Below are 22,180 nucleotides of genomic sequence, written 5' to 3' on the forward strand. Positions count from 1 at the left end.
AATTTCGTACTCTATTAAATACGCTTCCGATAAAGCTGAAGGTCTAATTTTCAATAAGGTGTAACAAGTGTCGGTGGTTCTGTGGTAGAACGTCCGCCTGTCAATCAGGAGGTCTCGGGTTCAAATCCCGCCCGATGCGATCGCAAATTGATACTAAGACGAATACCGTGTACAACTGGTGGAAACCCTGCCATTGGACGTTGAGAGGTAGCATTACACTCAGCACTCGGTCCGTCCCAAAGTCATTAAGAAGAAGTTGGAGAGAAAACGCCCATATAAACACAACAGACTCAACATGCACAACCATCAGAACACAAACACAACAAATTCAACACTCACAACCTACGCATAAACATTACAAAAACGTAATACACCAAACCGTCACGACGGTGAGCGAAAAAACACCATCCAAACCAAACCGCAAATGCATCCATTTACACGGTGGTTTTGCCAACCCTTTGAGAAACTGCGTACGCAGTGATTACACTTTGCACCGAAAATGCGAACGCGTTCGCAGTCCTGACAGACAGACAGACCCACCCACAGACCCACCTACAGACCCACCCACAGACCCACCCACAGACACACCCACAGACACACCCACAGACCCACCCACAGACCCACCCACAGACCCACCCACAGACCCACCCACAGACCCACCCACAGACCCACCCACAGACCCACCCACAGACCCACCCACAGACCCACCCACAGACCCACAGACAGACACGGTCGTTGTATAACTGAAAAAATCCTAACATTATAAAACCTTTAATTGGTCATAACAATAGAACAATAAAAAACTCTTTAGAGTTGTATGAAAATATAAAAAGATAGACCTAACGGAAAATGATGAGTTAGTATACCAGTTAAAAAAGCTCTTGAAATATTAAAAACGAAATTAAAAAAATGACAAAACATTAAAAACGCGTACATCTCTAAGTATTGATACAATTATAACTTAAATGGATTTATGTCTTATTAACACCTATTTTTTATTTAACGAAAAATTCTATAGACCAAAGAAAGGGCTAGCAATGGGATGCTGTTTGTCAGGTGCTATGGCCAACTTGTATTTAGAGACCATAGAAGAAACGTTTTTAGAAAATATAAAAATTTGGCCATATCTAAAGTTATATAATCGGTATATGGATGATATCTTGATAGTAAAGGATAAAAATTTATCAAAAAACTTTATATTAGAAACAATAAACGGTTTAGATGATAACATAAAATTTACCTATGAAAGCGAAGAAAACAGCTCTCTACCCTTCCTTGATTTATTTTTACGAGATATAAAAATAAAATTGTCTCTAAATATTATCAAAAACCTACCCATGCAAAACGTTTTTTAAACTATAATTCAGCACACCCTAATAATATAAAGATCGCATTAATAAAAAGCCTAAAATTTGAAATAGAAAACACAAGTGATGTACCAGATATAGATAAAAAATTAATTTTAGACCAATTAATGGTTTGTAATTACCCAAAAACGTTAGTTCAAAATATCTTTGATCAAAATATTGTAAAAAATATAAAATTAAAACCTATTGAAGAAGTTAAAAAACCTAAACTCGTACTCTCATATCTAAAAGGAATTAGTGAAAAAACAAATCGTCAATTAGTAAAACATAAGGTAAATTTAATAAATAATAATTTCGGAAACTAGCAAAATAATTAATAAAAAATAAACCAAAAATAAATAAAGATAAAGAAACTGGTATAGTGTATGAAATCCCATGCGATTGTAATTTAAAATATGTAGGTCAATCAAAACGAAAATTTAAAAAGCGTAAATCAGAATACAATGAAGAAATATGTAAACAAAATCTAAAAAACGGTTTAGCCAACCATTTAAGTAAAAATAATAATCACAAAATAAAATGGGAAGATGCCAAAATATTAACTAAAGAAACAAACTGGTTTAAAAGAAATTTTAAAGAAACCGTATACATAATAATCAGCTAGGCTAATACCCAAGGCACCACCCTAGGCCTAAGTCATCGAGCGACTTTTAAAGCCTTTTAATTCAGGTGGCCGGGTTACAATGCGTAGGAGGGTGGTGGCAAGCCCTGCAAGCCACGCGAGCCAACAGCTCCCTACACTTACTATTACCGTTAACCTCAAAAAGTTTTTATGGAAGGGGAAACTGAAGATAAACAAGTTGGCAAGCCAAAATATACCTCTCCTCGGAAGAGTTTTTAATTTTCAGCAAAGCGTAACTGTACCAGTGGTTATGCGGTAGAACGCTCACCTGTCGTGCAAGAGGGCTCGGGTTCGAATCCCGGCCGATTAAAAAATTATACTACACCCAATGACAAAAAGAGGGCGCTTTTGGAAAAACCTTTTCCCTGATTCTAACAAACTGTGTACGCAGTGATTACCCTTTGCCCCGAAAATGCGAACGCGTTCGCAGGCCTGACAGACAGACCCACAGACAGACAGACAGACACGGTGGTTGTATAACCCCTCCTAGGGAGAGGTAAAAATAACGAAGTAGCCAAATAGAATGTTTCTGCAAAAATCAGTTATTTCGCGGAAAAATTAAATACGTTTAAAAAATAATAAAAAATAAATTCGCTTTACAATTTAATAGAATAGCTGAAAAAAAAACAATCATATCAAAAAACAAATCGTTATCTGGATCATTAAACAAAGGTCAACAGAGGTAAAATAAGTCCTTTCCCAGGCCTAACATTTTATTAGATCCACATCCAAATATAAAAAGCAAATTTAGATTTGAACTTTTACCGGCCTTTTTTTAATCGCTATTTTTCCTTCAAAGGTTTGCCTATGACATGTTGTATTTTCATTATAGTCACTTGAGAGTCAATGGCTCAACGGTAGGATGTCCGTTTCCTACCCGAAGGACCCGGGTTCGATTCCTTGACGCGTTCATAACTTAGATTAAAATTAAGATAAAATAATTAATTAATTGGAAGTTTGATATATTTTAACAATGTATAAAATGTTGTAAAATAAATTGACGCTATTAACTTTATAACAGCATAAAAACATTCGCCAAAGGTGTTTTTGAAAAACACCGAAGCTCAACAAGCGTCGGTGGCTGAGGTGTTAGAGTAAATCTCTTCGCGCAGCAGACCCGGGTTCGATCCCGGCCAGCGACAATAAATCGCAAATTGATAATAGGACGTATACCGTGAGCATTTCGTGGAAACCCTGCCTTATGGACGTTGAGACGTTTATCGTAACCCTCAGCATTCGGTCCGTTCGAAAAGTCAATACATAGACGTTGGAAAGTAGAATACATACGAAACATCACAAAAACACAACACGTCGCAAATGCACAATATACATTAACATTACAATAGCAACATAACGAAAATGACTACTAAGTCTCATCTGTCGCGGTAATAAGCGTTGACGAACAAAATACCAAAAAAACCCAAACCGCAACTTACATCCGTTAACGCTCACCGTCACGGCAGTTTTGCCACACTTTAGAATCAAAGAAACTGCGTACGCTTTGCACCACGCACACACACGCGCACACGCGCACACGCACGCGCACACGCACACGCACGCGCACACGCACACGCACACGCACACGCACACGCACACGCACACGCACACGCACACGCACACGCACACGCACACGCACACGCACACGCACACGCACACGCACACGCACACGCACACGCACACGCACGCACCAAGGGCAACTGCTGTCGTCGACAAATTCATCTCACCTGAACCTGAAGAAGACTACGTTTGTGACTATCCCTCATCTGACATGTGGTACTGCTGTTAGACGCTACAAATACGTAAGGTAGAACATTTAATTAAACTATTTATACAAGTTGCGCTTGCAGAAGGTAGTTTCATCCCTTTAATTGAAATTGTTTATATCCGTTTCAAAGATCGAATTAATTACTATAGATAAATTACCATTTAAACGGGTTAAATGTCGGACTAGTCGTAGAACCAATTTTACGTAATTATGTAAACAAAGTTCTAAAATAAAAAAATTAAATTTAAATAACTTGTCCTTATTAATTATAGATATTTCGGGGAGGAGTGGTAAAGTTACGGCTCTTCGTTTTTCCAACTGCTTTTCTGATGGGACCAAAATGAACCAAAGTTTCGTGGTCATGTCGGGTTTTCGGGTTTGGCGAGGTTTCAGGGCTGGGTCGGTAAAATATATTAGTCGCGTTTTTTTTTAATTTTTACGGGTCGGGTCGGATCAGTTAAAATATATTTTTAAGTTTTTCGTAACGGGTCCGATCAAGCGGTAAAAAAATTTCCGAACTAATAATCGTGTGGAAAAACCCATTGAACTATATCAGGATGCCCCTAACGAAATTTTTCCGAACTAATAATTATCACGTGTCGAATATATTTTACTAGCCTTAAACAACAGCTGGTTGTTTCCTATTGGTTGAGATTAATCCATCACGTGATCAAAACGACAACTTACCCTCAAATTCTATTGGTTGTCTCTCCGAGATAACAGTTCTGCGCACTTAACATAAAACCGTCCATAAATCTGGTTGCCAAACACATTTTTCCCGGAGTCCGTCCGGGATTTGATTCCAGGACCTCTTGCACCCGAAGCGAGAAACCAACCACGTTATTTGGTTCTTACCATGTAAGTTTCGTGCCTAGCCCGTTGAAGTCTCCTCCATAAAACTTGTTGGTAGAAATATTTTACGCGGGGCCCGTCCGGGATTTAAACCCGGGACCTCTCGCACCCAAAGCGCGAATCATACCCCTAGACCAACGGTTCACGTTCTCTTGTGGTCGAGATGTAAATATGGTGCCTAACCCGTTGAAGTCGCCTCCATAAATCTGGTTGGCAAATACATTTTCCCCGGGGTCCGTTCGGGATATGAACCCAGGACCTCTCGCACACAAAGCGAGAACCATAACCCTAGACCAACGGCCCACGTTATTTTGCTCTCAAAATGTAAATATGGTGCCTAACCCGTTGAAGTCTCCTCCATATATCTGGTTGGTAGAAAAAAAATCGCAGGGTCCGTCTGGGATTTGAACCCGGGACCCCTTGCATCGCACTCTACGCGATAATTTTTTTTTATAAAAAAGAAATTATTTTGTTACGTGCATTATTGCACAGTGTTAATATTTAAAACAGATTGAAAATTTAAACCTTTGTACATCGAGAAAAGTTATATATATGTGAAGCACAGTGTTATTAAAAGCATTACACAATTTAAGTGAAAAACAACATGAAAAATAAATACGCAAAATGTCATTGATAAAAAATTCTCAATAATAGAAAATGTGAACTACTGCAAATACAACAAAATGCACATTTCAATAAGGTACTTAAAATATTAATGACCATAAGGATATCTCCAAGATTATTGTGACCCCTCATATGTTACGAAAAATCTCTATTGCTGCCGTACAACCCGGCTTATGAAGGAGTAGCCATTGCACGCGGTACCGAGCCTCGGAATTTATGAGAGCACGAAAACGGGAAAAAAGCGTACGCTTATTGGTTATCTTCCCCAAATTATACAAACAACGGTTACTCCAAATAGCTTCTTTGGCGATTGCAGTTAATATGGATGCGACCTCACAATGCACTTTAGAGGCAGCATGTTTAGGCTTGAGTCCAAAGACGATAAACCGCGTCCACATGTCTTTTGCACCAACCAGCGTGTGCAGCGACAACACTGAAGAAAATACCAATCGAGCCATTCGTGTGTATCTTGACACTCCAAAAATAAATGCGGGATTGTCTCCATTTCAAGGCCACAAAGTGGGTACCGATCATCGGCTGTTTTGCCGCCCTATGCGAGAATCATACCCCTATACCAACGGACCACGTTATTTTGCGCCGAATATGTAAATATAGTGCCTAACCTTTGAAGGGTCCTCCATAAAACTGGTTTGTAGAAAGATTTTTCGCGGGGTCCGTCGGGGATTTGAACCCAGCACCTCTCGCACCTAAAGCGAGAATCATACGCCTGGACCAACGGAACATGTTACTTTGCTCGCAATATGTGAATATCTTGAATAACCCGTTGAAATCTCCTCCATAAAACTGATTCGCAGAAAGATATTCCGCGGGTTCCTTCCGGGACTTGAACCAGGGACCTCTCGCACCCAAAGCCAGAATCATACCCCTAGACCAACGGAACATGTTGCTTTGCTCTCAATATGTGAATATGTAGCCTAACCCGTCGAAGTCTTCTCCATAAAACTGGTTTGTAGAAAGATTTTCCACGGGGTCCGTCCGGGATTTGAACCAGGGACCTCTCGCACCTAAAGCCAGAATCATTCCCCTAGGCCAACGGACCATGTTGCTTTGCTCTCAATATGTGAATATGTAGCCTAACCCGTCGAAGTCTTCTCCATAAAACTGGTTTGTAGAAAGAAATTTCGCGGGGTCCATCCGGGATTTGAACCCAGCACCTAACTTACCCAAAGCGAGTATCATACCCCTAGACCAACGGACCACGTTGTAATGCTCTCAATATGTGAATATGTAGCCTAACCCGTTGAAGTCTTCTCCATAAAACTGGTTTGTAGAAAGAATTTTCGCGGGGTCCGTCCGCGATTTGGACCCGGGACCTCTGGCACCCAAACAAGAATCATATCCCTAGAACAACGGACCATGTTACTTTGCTCTCAATATGTGAATATCTTGCCTAACCCTTTGAAGTCTTCTCCATAAAACTGGTTTGTAGAAAGATTTTCAGTGGGGTCCGTCCGGGATTTGAACCCGGCACCTCTCACACCCTAAGCGAGAATCATACCCCTAGACCAACGGACCATGTTACTTTGCTCTCAATATGTTAATATGTAGCCTAACCCGTTGAAGTCTCCTTCATCGATCTGATTGGTAGAAAGATTTTCCGCAGGGTCCGTGCGGGATTAGAACCCGGGACCTCTCGCACCCAAAGCGATAATCATACCCCTAGACCAACGGACCACGTTACTATGCTCTCAATATGTGAATATTGCGCCTAACCCGTCGAAATCTTCTCTATAAAACTGGTTTGTAGAAAGATTTTCCGCGGGGTCCGGGCGGGATTTGAACCCGGGACCTCTGGCACCAAAAGCGAGAATCATACCCCTAGACCAACGTACCATGTTTCTCTGTTCTCTGTAATGGGAATTTGGCCTATTAAGGGACCTCTGGCACCCAAACAAGAATCATATCCCTAGAACAACGGACCATGTTACTTTGCTCTCAATATGTGAATATCTTGCCTAACCCTTTGAAGTCTTCTCCATAAAACTGGTTTGTAGAAAGATTTTCAGTGGGGACCGTCCGGGATTTGAACCCGGCACCTCTCGCACCCTAAGCGAGAATCATACCCCTAGACCAACGGACCATGTTACTTTGCTCTCAATATGTTAATATGTAGCCTAACCCGTTGAAGTCTCCTTCATCGATCTGATTGGTAGAAAGATTTTCCGCAGGGTCCGTGCGGGATTAGAACCCGGGACCTCTCGCACCCAAAGCGATAATCATACCCCTAGACCAACGGACCACGTTACTATGCTCTCAATATGTGAATATTGCGCCTAACCCGTCGAAATCTTCTCTATAAAACTGGTTTGTAGAAAGATTTTCCGCGGGGTCCGGGCGGGATTTGAACCCGGGACCTCTGGCACCAAAAGCGAGAATCATACCCCTAGACCAACGTACCATGTTTCTCTGTTCTCTGTAATGGGAATTTGGCCTATTAAGGCTCAATAGTGGGAGGGACTAAAAGAAACTTAAAAATCCGACTGAAAAAGATATTAAAGTTGGTCCGGTCACTAATTAATTTAGAATCTTTTATTAGGTTAAATTAATGATACGAATTAAGAAATAAAACTTTTAATTAAAAAAGACATTACTAAATAACTAAACATTTGACAAACAAAATTAAACTCGTTCGCCCATCCGAATGGGTCCCATAGTTACGGGAGGAAACGTTTCCCGAACTTTTCGGTGTTAAGGAAAATTTTGGTGTGCCCTTTTACGATTATCATCTCTTCAAAGAGAAAAGAGGTTTTTGGGTCGGGGGGTCCATGGCCATCGGTCCGGGGGTAGCACGTGGGTCATAAAACGAAGCTCCCCGATAAGACACAAGCTTCTCTTGGTCAAGAAAAAGCGAGAGCGTCGCATCACCCCACTTAAGGGCTTCCAAGAATCCCAACTCCATGTTACTGAAGCAGTGACTTTCACTTTTGAAGCGCACGGTGGACAAAGGAGCCGGCATGCCCCGAAACCAAATACCTCGGCGATACGTAGGGCAGAAAATAACAGGAAAACAGTAAAACTAGGCGAAATAAGTTTCAACAAGACGGAAAAATACAGATACTAAAAATAATACACAATAATGCGCAGAATTGAAATTATATCATTTTAAATTTAGACAGGTTGACAACAAGTAACAGATTTAACTTGACTAGTTAATACATAAACAATTAAGAAAATAAAGAAAATTGACTTGTGCATAAACGCGGCAAATTAGAATCTTCAATTAATACCACGTCGCCCTCTTTCAGCTCAGGAGTGGCTTTGTTAGCTGTACGGTGGTGCGCTGACCGCAATTCGAGAAGATAATTAGATTTCCATCGTGACCAGAACCCGTCGATTAATCGTTGGCGAAACTTCAATCGATTTGTCAGTTGAATTCGGGTGGCTGCTGTAGGTACGTTTTCGGGAAACGACCTAGAAGGCAAAGCAGTAAGTCGACCAACAACCAAAAAGTGAGCCGGGGTGAGAGGTGGAGAGGTGCCGGTTCACCGGCGTCCTGATAGACATAAGATATGGGTCGCGAGTTGATGGCGTTCACGATAAGATAGGGCTGTTGAGGTCAGGCGCCCTCCAACGCAGAGTAGTCCTTCACTGTCGAGATAAGGGTGAAGTGAATATATTTTGGACTCCTGTTCTATGGCTTGTTCGTTTTTTAAATTAGATATCTCAGTAGGAAAGTGGTCTTCTTGGGCGCGACGTATCCAATACTTTTCGGCTCGTATCAGCTCTCCTGTAGTTAGGACATCTACGTATCGTTATTGTTTGGCCTTTCTGCAGTTGTCAACGAACCGATGTATCCAAGCTGTTATTCTATAGACCGGTCTCAGGAAACAGGTACTAAATCGCTTTAGGTCAAGCACCGGTTCTATGGAAGGGTTGGCTATGACCAAACTTTGATTCACAGCTTGGAAAGAGTTTCGAAGTTCTTCATAATTTTTTGGATTGGATTTCGCCTGTTTAGCTCCCGTTTTCTTTGGGTGGTCTTTGGTTTCTGGACTAAGCCAAGTAGGTCCTTTAAACCATAAAGGATTTGAAATGAGGTCGGATACAGCGATACCTCGAGTAGGTAGATCCGCTGGGTTTTCTTTCGTTCGACAATGACTCCAAACTTCCGGATCAGTTAGCGTTTGTATTTCCCGAACGCGATTGGAAACGAAAGGTTTCCATTCGGTCGTCGTCCCGCGAATCCATTGAAGCGCTATTGTGGAATCGGTCAACAGGTGTATTTTTGATGGTCGAGCTGTAAATGTTTTGAGTAAATGGGCTGTCAGTCTAGCGCCTAGGACTGCTACCATTAACTCCAGGCGTGGTATGCTTAGCTTTTTTAATGGGGCAACTCTCGTCTTAGCTGCGGTTAGAGCAGTTCCGATCTGTCCATCGTCGGACGTGAAACGCAAGTAAGAGACTGCCGCGTAGGCCTTCTCGCTAGCATCAACAAATGTGTGCAACTCGATAACAGTTAGGTTTGCGTCACCGGTTGTGAAATAGTAATGGCGAGGAATGGTCACTTATCGCAGGTTTTGAAGCTCATTGCACCATCCATTAAACTTGGTCGACAGTTCTGGTGTCAGCTCTTCATCCGAGGTGGACCCATTTTGCCATATTTCTTGGAAGATAAATTTTGCTCTTACCGTAAAGGGGGAAATTAGCCCCAGCGGGTCAAAAATACGGGCCACAGACTTGAGAACCCATCTTTTAGTATTTTGGCGTGATATTAAGAACTCTAGTAAGGCGTTGATTTCGAAGACTAACTTGTCCGAGTTAATGTCCCAAGATAATCCAAGAACCTTCAACGTAGCTGAGCTGGAAAGGTTTTGTGTGGATTGCGATTCCGCAGAATGGGTGTCCAAGTTCCATAGTTTCCGTAGTTCCGGAGAATTTGTTTTAAACTTGTGTAAGTCCATGCTAGCTTCTTTTAAGATTTCACCTGCTTTTGCTGAGATTTGGTGTGCAATTTCAATTGTGTTGGCACCTGAAAGGAAATCGTCAACAAATAATCCCTTATCGCGTTTTTTGCAGATATTGGATTCTTTCTCCGAGTAATTCTTTAGATGGTGTCTTATAGTTCCCGCTAGCAGGAACGGGCTAGAGGTGACTCCAAAGGGGACGCGGGTCATGCGATAAACTAATAGTGGTGAGCTGGCATTTGGGTTGTTGACGTCGACCCACAGGAAACGGACAGCGTCTCTATCCTTTTCCGCTATCGAGATTTGTAAAAATTCCTTAGTAATGTCAGCGGTGAAAGCTATTCTATTTTCTCTAAATCGTATTAGAACGTCAAGGAGCTCAGGGTTGAGGTTGGGGCCCACTTCTAGACAGTTGTTGAGAGAAGGTTTCTCGAGGGCATGGGAGGAAGCGTCATAAACGACCCGAAGTTTTGTAGTGTCGCTGGATTCCCGCATGACTTCTCGATGTGGAAGATAATAGATAATGTTTTCATTTTCTTCGAATGGTGATGCTTTAAGTTTCTCAACTACTCCAGAGTCCAATTGATCTTTAATAACCTCGTTATAATTCATGTATAGAACAGGATTAGCTAGGAGTTTCCTGAGAAGGTTTTGGGTCCGTTTTTTAGCGACGGCGAGATTGTCTGCTAATTGAAGTTTGTTGGGTTTCTCTTTTGACAATGGATTTTTCGAACGAGGCTAGAACCTCGCTTTGCTCTGGAGATTCAGATTCGGAGTCTTTTATGCCGATTGAGTCGAGTTCCCAGAACGCCTTAAGCTGGTCGGAAACGAGTTCTTCTTCCGAGCGTGATACTGTGTTGAGCATGACCGCGACCGTGTTCACTCCGATTGCTGAGGTTGTGACCATCGTTGGTCCGTTTATTACTCAACCAAACCACGTTTTTGGGCGACAAGCTTCGACTTAAGACTTTCGAATTTTAGATAAACAATTCCCCAGTACTCGTCTGAGCCTAAAAGTAGGTCGATCGATGAAGGACAGTCGTGACCTTCGTCTTCAAGGGCGTCTACCAGCTGCAAACCACGTTTACTCATTTCTTCCACTACACCAGCGCTAGGTATCGAAAAAACAGCTCCACTGATTTCTTTCTTGGATTCGAACGCAACTATTGTAATGCGCCGTTCCGAATCAAAAACGCATGCTAGTTCAAGGCGAACCTTTCTCCGTCTGCTGCGTATCGGTTGGGCTCCCTCAAAGGGGTAAACATCCAGTTCTTCTTCCCCGACGACGGGTAGATTTAATTTTCTTGAGATGCTTTCTTTGATAATAGTAACCTGGCTACCGGTGTTGAGTAGGCAACGATGTTTTTCAGTACTTCCGTCTATTGGATTTTTGGCTAGAGCTTGGACCATCTGGAGTAAGACCATCTTGTTTCCTTTGGTTTCGTTCGATCCGACGTGATTACTCGCTACCTTCGCGGGAGCTAATACCTTGGAATCCTTTTTCGGATCAGAATCATCTTCCCTTGAGTCACAGAGAGTGACATGATGCCTGCGTCCACATTTAAAGCATTTTGTATTGGAGTCGCAATTTTTGGTACGGTGGTTACTCCTAAGGTAAATATAACACCGCCGGTTTTTGAAAACGATCTCCTTCCGTTCCGCGAGCGTTCGCGCTTGGCACTCCAACGTTTTATGCTCCGGATCGTCGCGATAGAAACAAGTTTTTATGAAAGGTTTTGCTTCCCTTTTAACCCCGCCACCGCCGACGTGAAGCGCGGCAGCCGAAGAGGGTGTACGCGATTTTTGGCTTTGAGTTTCGACCCGCGAGTGGGAAAGGGATTTGGGTAGGTTTTTCTCGGAGGAATCCTGATTAGACCTAGAGTATGCGCGTTCTCGAAAACCATTTTCTTTTCGTACAAAAGACACTAAATCATCAACAGTATAAACTCTTTGATCGTAAGCCCGATTAAAATCAATGATAATTTCTGACGGCAGCATTTTAGTTAATACATGACATAATAAAACCCCGTACGAAGCTGAAACCACCCCTAATGATTGTAAACTACGAATTTGTACTTCACAGGTGTCGTACAACCGTTTAAGACCCTCAATGTCATTAGCTCGTTTAACGGGTATTAAACTCGTTAAAATGTCCATATGGGTATCTTCAATAGTTTTAGCGTCTCCGAATCTTTCTAATAGAAGTTTAACAGCCGCGTCATAATTATGTTCAGTTAAAGATAAACCGGAGATCGCTGTAGCGGCTTTCCCAATTAAAAACGATTTTAAATATGAAAACTTAGCTGATTTCGTTAAACTTGAATTGTTGTGGATGCTCGCTGAAAATTGATTCCAGAAGTTAATCCAGTTGTTGGGATCCCCGTTGAATTTTTCCAGTTCCAGTTTAGGTAGGCGGATGCTGGGCGTTACGGTATTTCCCTGAGATTGAGTTTGCGGGCTGCCAATCAGCGTAGTTGAACTTCCCGGAGATGGGATTAGCGGATTGGTATTCAGCTGCCCAGTAGTATTTCCCTGCGGCGGGCCTTGTGGATTGTTAATCATCGGAGTTACACTTCCCGAAGGAAGGATTTGTAGATTGATGTTTTGCACAGTTTGAACATTTGGCATTGACGCTGCAAGACGTAGCTTTTCAAGCAAACGAGTAGCGGAGAATCGAAAATCCAAAATGTCGTCCGAGTATTTACAGCACAGATCAAAATCATCTTCGAGAACTACGTCACCATCGATCAGACGCTCGATTATGTTGTTCAGTTCTTCCAGTTTCGGTTCCTTATCGTTAAGAAGCAGAAGAGCATTTTCAAGTTTTTCAGCGTTGGGCGTAGTTGAGTCCTATTCTGTTTTAATAGCGTTCAGAGAGCGAGTCGTTGCGGTCCGAACCGCACCGCGCTTTTTGATACACTTAGCCAGTTCCTTGGAAGCCTGAGCTGGGTCGACTTGAGATATTTTTTTCTCTTTAGATACAAAACTAATTAATTCCCGGGTTTCGGCACCAAAATGTAATGGGAATTTGGTCTATTAAGGCTCAATAGTGGGAGATACTAAAATAAACTTTAAAATCCGATTGAAAAATATATTTCAGTTGGTCTAGTCACTAATTAATTAAGAATCTTATATTAGGTGAAATTAATGATACAAATTAAGAAATAAAACTTTTAATTAAAAATGACATTACTAAATAACTAAACATTTGACAAACAAAATTAAACTCGTTCGCCCATCCAAAGCGAGAATCTTACCACTAGACCAACGGACTATGTTACTTTGCTCTCAATATGTGAATATCCCGTTGAAGTCTCCTCCATAAAACTGATTCGTAGAAAGATTTTCCGCGGGGTCCACCCGGGATTTGAATACGGGACCTCTCACCCAAAGCGAGAATCATACCCCTACACCATGTTACTTTGCTCTCAATATGTGAATATGTAGCCTAACCCGATGAAGTCTTCTCCATAAATCTGATTGGTAGAAAGATTTTCCGCGGGGTCCGTCTGGGATTTTAACCCGGGACCTCTCGCACATAAAGCGAGAATCATACCCCTATACCAACGGACCATGTTACTTTGCTCTCAATATATGAATATGTAGCCTAACCCGTTGAAGTCTCCTCCATAAAACTGATTGGTAGAAAGATTTTCCGCGTTGTCCGTCCGGGAATTTAGCCCGGGACCTTTCGCACCCTAAGCGAGAATCACTCCCCTAGACCAACGGACCATGTTTGTTTGCTCTCAATATGTGAATATGTAGCCTAACCCGATGAAGCCTCCTCCATAAATCTGATCGGTAGAAAGATTTTGCGCGGGGTACGTCCGGGATTTGAACCCAGGACCTCTCGCACCCTAAGCGAGAATCATTCAACTAGACCAACGAACCATGTTCCTTTTTTCACAATATGTGAATATCTTGAATAACCCGTTGAAGTCTTCTCAATAAAATTGTTTTGTAGAAAGATTTTCCGCGGGGTCGGTCCGGGATTTGAACCCGGGACCTGTTGCACACAAAGCGAGAATCATACCCCTAGAACAACGGACCATATTGCTTTGCTCTCAATATGTGAATATGTAGCCCAACCCGATGAAGTCTTCTCCATAAATCTGATTGGTAGAAAGATTTTCCGCGGGGTCCGTCCAGGATTTAAACCCGCGACCTCTCGCACCCAAAGCGAGAATCATACCCCTCGACCAATGGACCATGTTAGTTTGCTCTCAATATGTAAATATGTAGCCTAACCCGTTGAAGTCTCCTCCATAAAACTGATTGGTAGAAAGATTTTCCGCGGGGTCTGTCCGGCATTTGAACCCGGGACCTCTTGCACCCAAAGCGATAATCATACCCTTAGAACAAGGGACCATGTTAGTTTGCTCTAAATATGTGAATATTAAGCCTAACCCGTTGAAGTCTTCTCCATAAAACTGGTTTGTAGAAAGATTTTCCGCGTGGTCCGTCCGGGATTTGAACCCGGGACTTCTCGCACCCAAAGCGAGAATCATACCCCTAGACCAACGGACCATATTAGTTTGATCTCAATATGTGAATATGTAGCCTAACCAGTTGAAGACTCCTCCATAAATCTGATTGGTAGAAAGATTTTACGCGTTGTCCGTCCAGGATTTAAACCCGCGACCTCTCGCACCCAAAGCGAGAATCATACCCCTCGACCAATGGACCATGTTAGTTTGCTCTCAATATGTAAATATGTAGCCTAACCCGTTGAAGTCTCCTCCATAAAACTGATTGGTAGAAAGATTTTCCGCGGGGTCTGTCCGGGATTTGAACGCGGGTACTCTCAAACCCAAAGCGAGAATCATACCCTTAGACCAAGGGACCATGTTAGTGTGCTCTCAATATGTGAATATTAGGCCTAACCCGTTGAAGTCTTCTCCATAAAACTGGTTTGTAGAAAGATTTTCCGCGGGGTCCGTCCGGGATTTGAACCCGGGACCTCTCGCACCCAAAGCGAGAATCATACCCCTACACCAACGCACCATGTTACTTTTTTCACAACATGTGAATATCTTGAATAACCCGTTGAATACTCCTCCTTAAAACTGATTGGTAGAAAGATTTTCCGCGTTGTCCGTCCGGGAATTTAGCCCGGGACCTTTCGCACCCTAAGCGAGAATCACTCCCCTAGACCAACGGACCATGTTACTTTGCTCTCAATATGTGAATATCTTGATTAACCCGTTGAAGTCTCTCCATAAATCTGATTGGTAGAAATATTTTCCGCGGGGTCCGTCCGATATTTGAAACCGGGACCTCTCGCACCTTAATCGAGAATCATTCCCCTAGACCACCGAACCATGTTCCTTTTATTCACAATATGTGAATATCTTGAATAACCCGTTGAAGTATCCTCCATAAATCTGATTGGTAGAAATATTTTCTGCGGGGTCCGTCCGATATTTGAACCCGGGTACTCTCGCACCCAAAGCGAGAATCATACCCTTAAACCAACGGACCATGTTTGTTTGCTCTCAATATGTGAATATGTAGCCTAACCCGTTGAAGTCTCCTCCATAAAACTGATTGGTAGAAAGATTTTCCGCGGGGTCCGTCCGATATTTGAACCCGGGACCTCTCGCACCTTAAGCGAGAATCATCCCCTAGACCAACGTACCATGTTCTTATTTTCACAATATGTGAATATCTTGAATAACCCGTTGAAGTCTCCTCCATAAATCTGATTGGTAGAAATATTTTCCGCGGGGTCCGTCCGATATTTGAACCCGGGACCTGTCGCACCCTTAGCGAGAATCATACCCTTAAACCAACGGACCATGTTTGTTTGCTCTCAATATGTGAATATGTAGCCTAACCCGTTGAAGCCTCCTCCATAAATCTGATTGGTAGAAAGATTTTCCGCGGGGTCCGTCCAGGATTTGAACCCGGGACTTCTCGCACCCAAAGCGAGAATCATACCCCTAGACCAACGGACCATGTTACGTTGCTCTCAATATGTGAATATCCCGTTGAAGTCTCCTCCATAATACTGAGTCGTAGAATTATTTTCCACGGGGTCCGTCCGGGATTTGAACCCGGGACCTCTCGCACCCAAAGCGAGAATCATACCCCTAGACCAACGGACCATGTTACTTTGCTCTCAAAATGTGAATATGTAGCCTAACCCGCTTAAGTCTTCTCCACCAAACTGGTTTGTAGAAAGATTTTCCGTGGGGTCCGTCCGGGATCTAAACCCAGGACCTCTTGCACCCTAAGCGAGAATTATTCCCCTAGACCAACGGACCATGTTAGTTTGCTCTCAATATGTGAATATGTAGCCTAACCCGTTGAAGCCTCCTCCATAAATCTGATTGGTAGAAAGATTTTCCGCGGGGTCCGTCCGAGATTTGAACCCGGAACCTCTCGCACCCGAAGCGAGAATCATACCCCTAGACCAACGGACCATGTAACTTTTTTCACAATATGTGAATATTATGTTACTTTGCTCTCAATATGTGAATATGTAGCCTAACTTGTTTAAGTCTTCTCCATAAAACTGGTTTGTAGAAAGGTTTTCCGCGGGGTCCGACCGGGATTTGAACCCGGGACCTTTCGCAACCTAAGCAAAAATCACTCCCCTAGACCAACGGACCATGTTACTTTGCTCTCAATATGTGAATATGTATCCTAAACCGTTGAAGCCTCCTCCATAAATCTGATTGATAGAAAGATCTTCCGCGGGGTCCGTCCGGGATTTGAACCCGGGACCTCTCGCACCCGAAGCGAGAATCATTCCCCTAGACCAACGGACCATGTTACTTTTTCACAAAATGTGAATATGTAGCCTAACCCGTTGAAGTCCCCTCCATAAATCTGATTGGTAGAAAGATTTTCCGCGGGATTTAAACCCGGGGTCTCGCACCCAGAGCGACAATCATACCCCTAGACCAACGGGCCATGTTACTTTGCTCTCAATATGTGAATACGTAGCCTAACCCGTTTTAGTCATCTCCATAAAACTGGTTTGTAGAAAGGTTTTCCGCGGGGTCCGTCCGGGATTTGAACCCGGGATCTCTCGCACCCAGAGCGACAATCATACCCCTAGACCAACGGGCCATGTTACACTGCTCTCAATATGTGAATATCTTGAATAACCCGTTGAAGTCTCCTCCATAAAACTGATTGGTAGGAAGACTTTCCGTGGGGTTCTAACCCGGGACCTTTCGCACCCTAAGCGATAATCACTCCCCTAAACCAACGGACCATGTTACTTTGCTCTCAATATGTGAATATGTAGCCTAACCCGTTGAAGCCTCCTCCATAAATCTGATTGGTAGAAAGATTTTCCGCGGGGTCCGTCCGGGATTTGAAACCGGGACCTCTCGCACCCGAAGCTAGAATCATACCCTTAGACCAAGGGACCATGTTAGTTTGCTCTAAATATGTGAATATTAAGCCTAACCCGTTGAAGTCTTCTCCATAAAACTGGTTTGTAGAAAGATTTTCCGCGGGGTCCGTCCGGGATTTGAACCCGGGACCTCTCGCACCCAAAGCGAGAATCATACCCCTCGACCAATGGACCATGTTAGCTTGCTCTCAATATGTAAATATGTAGCCTAACCCGTTGAAGTCTCCTCCATAAAACTGATTGGTAGAAAGATTTTCCGCGGGGTCTGTCCGGCATTTGAACCCGGGACCTCTTGCACCCAAAGCGATTTTTTTTTTTTTTTTTTTTTTTAATTATATCATTAAAAAAATACACAATGCGTGTATGGTACAAAAAGCGAAATGCAACAAGATAATAGAACAAGAAAAAAATACGAAGTAACAATTGAAAAATCGGTCGCGAAAAAGAACATCGATAAAGAAAGAACAACGAGTAGATAATATTGATTAAACAATAGTGAGAAATAAAAAAATTAAGCAACGTATCAAACACTATTAGGCAGTACATGTTGTAGAAAGAATTCATGAACAAAAATAGGCTAAATTAGATATTAAACAGCAGTAAAGACGATTAAGAAGAAATAAATTAACGAAAAAAAAAACTCCTTATTGAAAATGAGAAGCAAAGGCTTAGAACCGACAGAACACAGAAAAGGCCGCAAAACATTAAGAAAATCCAACACCATTAATTTGTAACTTATACTTTGAAACCGTAATCATCCGGGATCACAAAGTCCTTATACAGAGGACTGGTAACAGGCTGACCCTGATACCGACACGCCCGAGCAAAAAATTCGTTCTCTGAAGATGGCGGCCAAGCAACCTCCTTAGGCCACCACTCAGGCCGGCGATGACCCTTGAAAGGGTACAGACGCATAGCAACGGGAACCCTTTGAACCTTCGTAGCAGAGCCAGAAGAAGAAGACAGCTTCTGACCGACATCGCCATCGCTTGACGACAGCGAATGCTTAGCACTCCGACGCGGATCAGACTTGACACCGGCATCGACGATGGAAGATTCACCGCTACCGGCCCGGACCGGAGAACCTTGAGGAATAGCGACTGAGGCAGGATCGACGACCATCGCTTCACCGTCACCACCACCGCCAGACGCCGCTTCTAAATCACGGGATGCCATACGCGGCCAAAGTGGACACTCCCGAACAACATGACCCTGCTTCTCGCACTTGAAGCACTTGAAATCCGGACAATTGCGATAAATATGGTCAGGAGAATAACATTTATTACATATTTTCAACTGAGAATCATGTCGGACAGCGTAAAACTTCTCCCGACCAACAGCATCGGCAACTCGTAAGCGATATGGTAATGATGACAGATTCTCAGGTAAGGTAACACGTACGGTACGAAGTCCGCAATAGAATGATGCCTTTTTATGCCACACAAGCGGACCCTTAATTTCACAGCCAAGCGACATTAATTTGGATAAAACGGCTTCATCAGTCACAAACTCAGGTAAGTCCGAAAAGGCGACAGTCACAGTCTTCGCAGAAACGCTTGAAATTTCATATATCTCACCATCAATATCCAAGCCCGAATCTATAACGCCCTCGACATCGGCCAAAGTCTTCAAGGTGAGAATGTAACCTCCCTCATCACAGACAACTAAAGCAGAAGCACAATCGAGACCAAAGTTCGCAATCACCGCCGTAGACACAACTTCAAAACTTGGTAGATTTCGTTTAAAATCAATAAAAACCGATCTTTTGAATGCGTCCATCCTGGGTAGAAACACCCAGGAGGGATTACCAAATTAATAAATTAACAACTATTGAATTAAATGCACGAATAATAACCGAAAAAAAAATAAATTGGCAAAAAACCCCGCTTAGGCTTAGCGCGACGAAAACACGGAGTGCAAAATCGAACGACCTGCACTCTCCAAAAGCTCGAACGCAACTCCCATTAGCACGACGCTCTAACCAACTGAGCTAATGGGCCTTTCCTATTGTATTTCACACCCAAAGCGATAATCATACCCTTAGACCAAGGGACCATGTTAGTTTGCTCTAAATATGTGAATATTAAGCCTAACCCGTTGAAGTCTTCTCCATAAAACTGGTTTGTAGAAAGATTTTCCGCGTGGTCCGTCCGGGATTTGAACCCGGGACTTCTCACACCCAAAGCGAGAATCATACCCCTAGACCAACGGACCATATTAGTTTGATCTCAATATGTGAATATGTAGCCTAACCAGTTGAAGACTCCTCCATAAATCTGATTGGTAGAAAGATTTTACGCGGGGTCCGTCCGGGATTTGAACGCGGGTACTCTCAAACCCAAAGCGAGAATCATACCCTTAGACAAAGGGACCATGTTAGTGTGCTCTCAATATGTGAATATTAGGCCTAACCCGTTGAAGTCTTCTCCATAAAACTGGTTTGTAGAAAGATTTTCCGCGGGGTCCGTCCGGGATTTGAACCCGGGACCTCTCGCACTAAAAGCGAGAATCATACCCCTACACCAACGCACCATGTTACTTTTTTCACAACATGTGAATATCTTGAATAACCCGTTGAATACTCCTCCATAAAACTGATTGGTAGAAAGATTTTCCGCGTTGTCCGTCCGGCATTTGAACCCGGGACGTCTCGCACCCTAAGCGAGAATCATTCCCCTAGACCAACGGACCATGTAACTTTGCTCTCAATATGTGAATATCTTGATTAACCCGTTGAAGTCTCTCCATAAATCTGATTGGTAGAAATATTTTCCGCGGGGTCCGTCCGATATTTGAAACCGGGACCTCTCGCACCTTAATCGAGAATCATTCCCCTAGACCACCGAACCATGTTCCTTTTATTCACAATATGTGAATATCTTGAATAACCCGTTGAAGTATCCTCCATAAATCTGATTGGTAGAAATATTTTCTGCGGGGTCCGTCCGGGATCTAAACCCGGGACCTCTTGCACCCTAAGCGAGAATTATTCCCCTAGACCAACGGACCATGTTAGTTTGCTCTCAATATGTGAATATGTAGCCTAACCCGTTGAAGCCTCCTCCATAAATCTGATTGGTAGAAAGATTTTCCGCGGGGTCCGTCCGAGATTTGAACCCGGAACCTCTCGCACCCGAAGCGAGAATCATACCCCTAGACCAACGGACCATGTTACTTTTTCACAAAATGTGAATATTATGTTACTTTGCTCTCAATATGTGAATATGTAGCCTAACCCGTTTAAGTCTTCTCCATAAAACTGGTTTGTAGAAAGGTTTTCCGCGGGGTCCGACCGGGATTTGAACCCGGAACCTCTCGCACCCGAAGCGAGAATCATACCCCTAGACCAACGGACCATGTTACTTTGCTCTCAATATGTGAATATGTATCCTAACCCGTTGAAGCCTCCTCCATAAATCTGATTGATAGAAAGATCTTCCGCGGGGTCCGTCCGGGATTTGAACCCGGGACCTCTCGCACCCGAAGCGACAATCATTCCCCTAGACCAACGGACCATGTTACTTTTTCACAAAATGTGAATATGTAGCCTAACCCGTTGAAGTCCCCTCCATAAATCTGATTGGTAGAAAGATTTTCCGCGGGATTTAAACCCGGGGTCTCGCACCCAGAGCGACAATCATACCCCTAGACCAACGGGCCATGTTACTTTGCTCTCAATATGTGAATATGTAGCCTAACCCGTTTAAGTCATCTCCATAAAACTGGTTTGTAGAAAGGTTTTCCGCGGGGTCCGTCCGGGATTTGAACCCGGGACCTCTCGCACCCAGAGCGACAATCATACCCCTAGACCAACGGGCCATGTTACACTGCTCTCAATATGTGAATATCTTGAATAACCCGTTGAAGTCTCCTCCATAAAACTGATTGGTAGGAAGACTTTCCGTGGGGTTCTAACCCGGGACCTTTCGCACCCTAAGCGATAATCACTCCCCTAAACCAACGGACCATGTTACTTTGCTCTCAATATGTGAATATGTAGCCTAACCCGTTGAAGCCTCCTCCATAAATCTGACTGGTAGAAAGATTTTCCGCGGGGTCCGTCCGGGATTTGAAACCGGGACCTCTAGCACCCGAAGCGAGAATCTTACCCCTAGACCAACGGACCATGTTACTTTTTTCACAATATGTGAATATCTTGAATAACCCGTTGAAGTTTCCTCCATAAAACTAATTGGTAGAAAGACTTTCCGCGGTGTCCGTCCGGGATTTGAACCCGGGACCTCTCGCACCCAAAGCGAGAATCATACCCCTAGACCAACGGACCATGTTACTTTGCTCTCAATATGTGAATATGTAGCCTAACCCGTTGAAGTCCCCTCCATAAATCTGATTGGTAGAAAGATTTTCCGCGGGATTTGAACCAGGGGTCTCGCACCCAGAGCGACAATCATACCCCTAGACCAACGGGCCATGTTACTTAGCTCTCAATATGTGAATATGTAGCCTAATCCGCTTAAGTCATCTCCATAAAACTGGTTTGTAGAAAGGTTTTCGGCGGGGTCCGTCCGGGATTTGAACCTGGGACCTATCGCACCCTAAGCGAGAATCATACCCCTAGACCAACGGACCATGTTACTTTTTTCATAATATGTGAATATCTTGAATAATCCGTTTAAGTCTCCTCCATAAATCTGA

The 22,180-nt window shown here is 43.2% G+C and overlaps 1 protein-coding gene and 11 non-coding genes across 12 annotated transcripts; all 12 read right to left on the reverse strand.

Moving 5' to 3' along the window:
* Positions 1–6,694: 6,694 nt before the first annotated feature.
* On the reverse strand, positions 6,695–6,766 carry TRNAP-AGG (transfer RNA proline (anticodon AGG)). Its single transcript has one exon. It is a non-coding gene; the product is annotated as a tRNA-Pro (tRNA).
* Positions 6,767–7,259: 493 nt separating this feature from the next.
* TRNAP-AGG (transfer RNA proline (anticodon AGG)) lies at positions 7,260–7,331 on the reverse strand. Its single transcript has one exon. It is a non-coding gene; the product is annotated as a tRNA-Pro (tRNA).
* Positions 7,332–9,756: 2,425 nt separating this feature from the next.
* On the reverse strand, positions 9,757–10,767 carry LOC149923747 (uncharacterized). The gene has a single exon (XM_090161660.1). It carries the CDS (start codon positions 10,765–10,767, stop codon positions 9,757–9,759), a length of 1,011 nt encoding a protein of 336 aa, XP_090017786.1.
* A 3,843-nt stretch (positions 10,768–14,610) lies between these two features.
* TRNAP-UGG (transfer RNA proline (anticodon UGG)) lies at positions 14,611–14,682 on the reverse strand. Its single transcript has one exon. It is a non-coding gene; the product is annotated as a tRNA-Pro (tRNA).
* Positions 14,683–16,190: 1,508 nt separating this feature from the next.
* TRNAP-UGG (transfer RNA proline (anticodon UGG)) lies at positions 16,191–16,262 on the reverse strand. Its single transcript has one exon. It is a non-coding gene; the product is annotated as a tRNA-Pro (tRNA).
* Positions 16,263–16,508: 246 nt separating this feature from the next.
* Positions 16,509–16,580, reverse strand: TRNAP-CGG (transfer RNA proline (anticodon CGG)). Its single transcript has one exon. It is a non-coding gene; the product is annotated as a tRNA-Pro (tRNA).
* A 276-nt stretch (positions 16,581–16,856) lies between these two features.
* Positions 16,857–16,928, reverse strand: TRNAP-CGG (transfer RNA proline (anticodon CGG)). Its single transcript has one exon. It is a non-coding gene; the product is annotated as a tRNA-Pro (tRNA).
* Positions 16,929–19,666: 2,738 nt separating this feature from the next.
* Positions 19,667–19,738, reverse strand: TRNAP-UGG (transfer RNA proline (anticodon UGG)). The gene has a single exon. It is a non-coding gene; the product is annotated as a tRNA-Pro (tRNA).
* An 882-nt stretch (positions 19,739–20,620) lies between these two features.
* On the reverse strand, positions 20,621–20,692 carry TRNAP-CGG (transfer RNA proline (anticodon CGG)). The gene has a single exon. It is a non-coding gene; the product is annotated as a tRNA-Pro (tRNA).
* Positions 20,693–20,808: 116 nt separating this feature from the next.
* Positions 20,809–20,880, reverse strand: TRNAP-CGG (transfer RNA proline (anticodon CGG)). The gene has a single exon. It is a non-coding gene; the product is annotated as a tRNA-Pro (tRNA).
* An 87-nt stretch (positions 20,881–20,967) lies between these two features.
* On the reverse strand, positions 20,968–21,039 carry TRNAP-CGG (transfer RNA proline (anticodon CGG)). The gene has a single exon. It is a non-coding gene; the product is annotated as a tRNA-Pro (tRNA).
* Positions 21,040–21,735: 696 nt separating this feature from the next.
* On the reverse strand, positions 21,736–21,809 carry TRNAP-UGG (transfer RNA proline (anticodon UGG)). Its single transcript has one exon. It is a non-coding gene; the product is annotated as a tRNA-Pro (tRNA).
* Between the last annotated feature and the right edge of the window lie 371 nt (positions 21,810–22,180).

The sequence above is a fragment of the Leiobunum rupestre genome, chromosome 10 (genome assembly GCF_980474605.1).
Source record: "Leiobunum rupestre chromosome 10, qqLeiRupe1.1.hap1, whole genome shotgun sequence".
In the NCBI taxonomy this organism is placed as follows: Eukaryota; Metazoa; Arthropoda; class Arachnida; order Opiliones; family Sclerosomatidae; genus Leiobunum; species Leiobunum rupestre.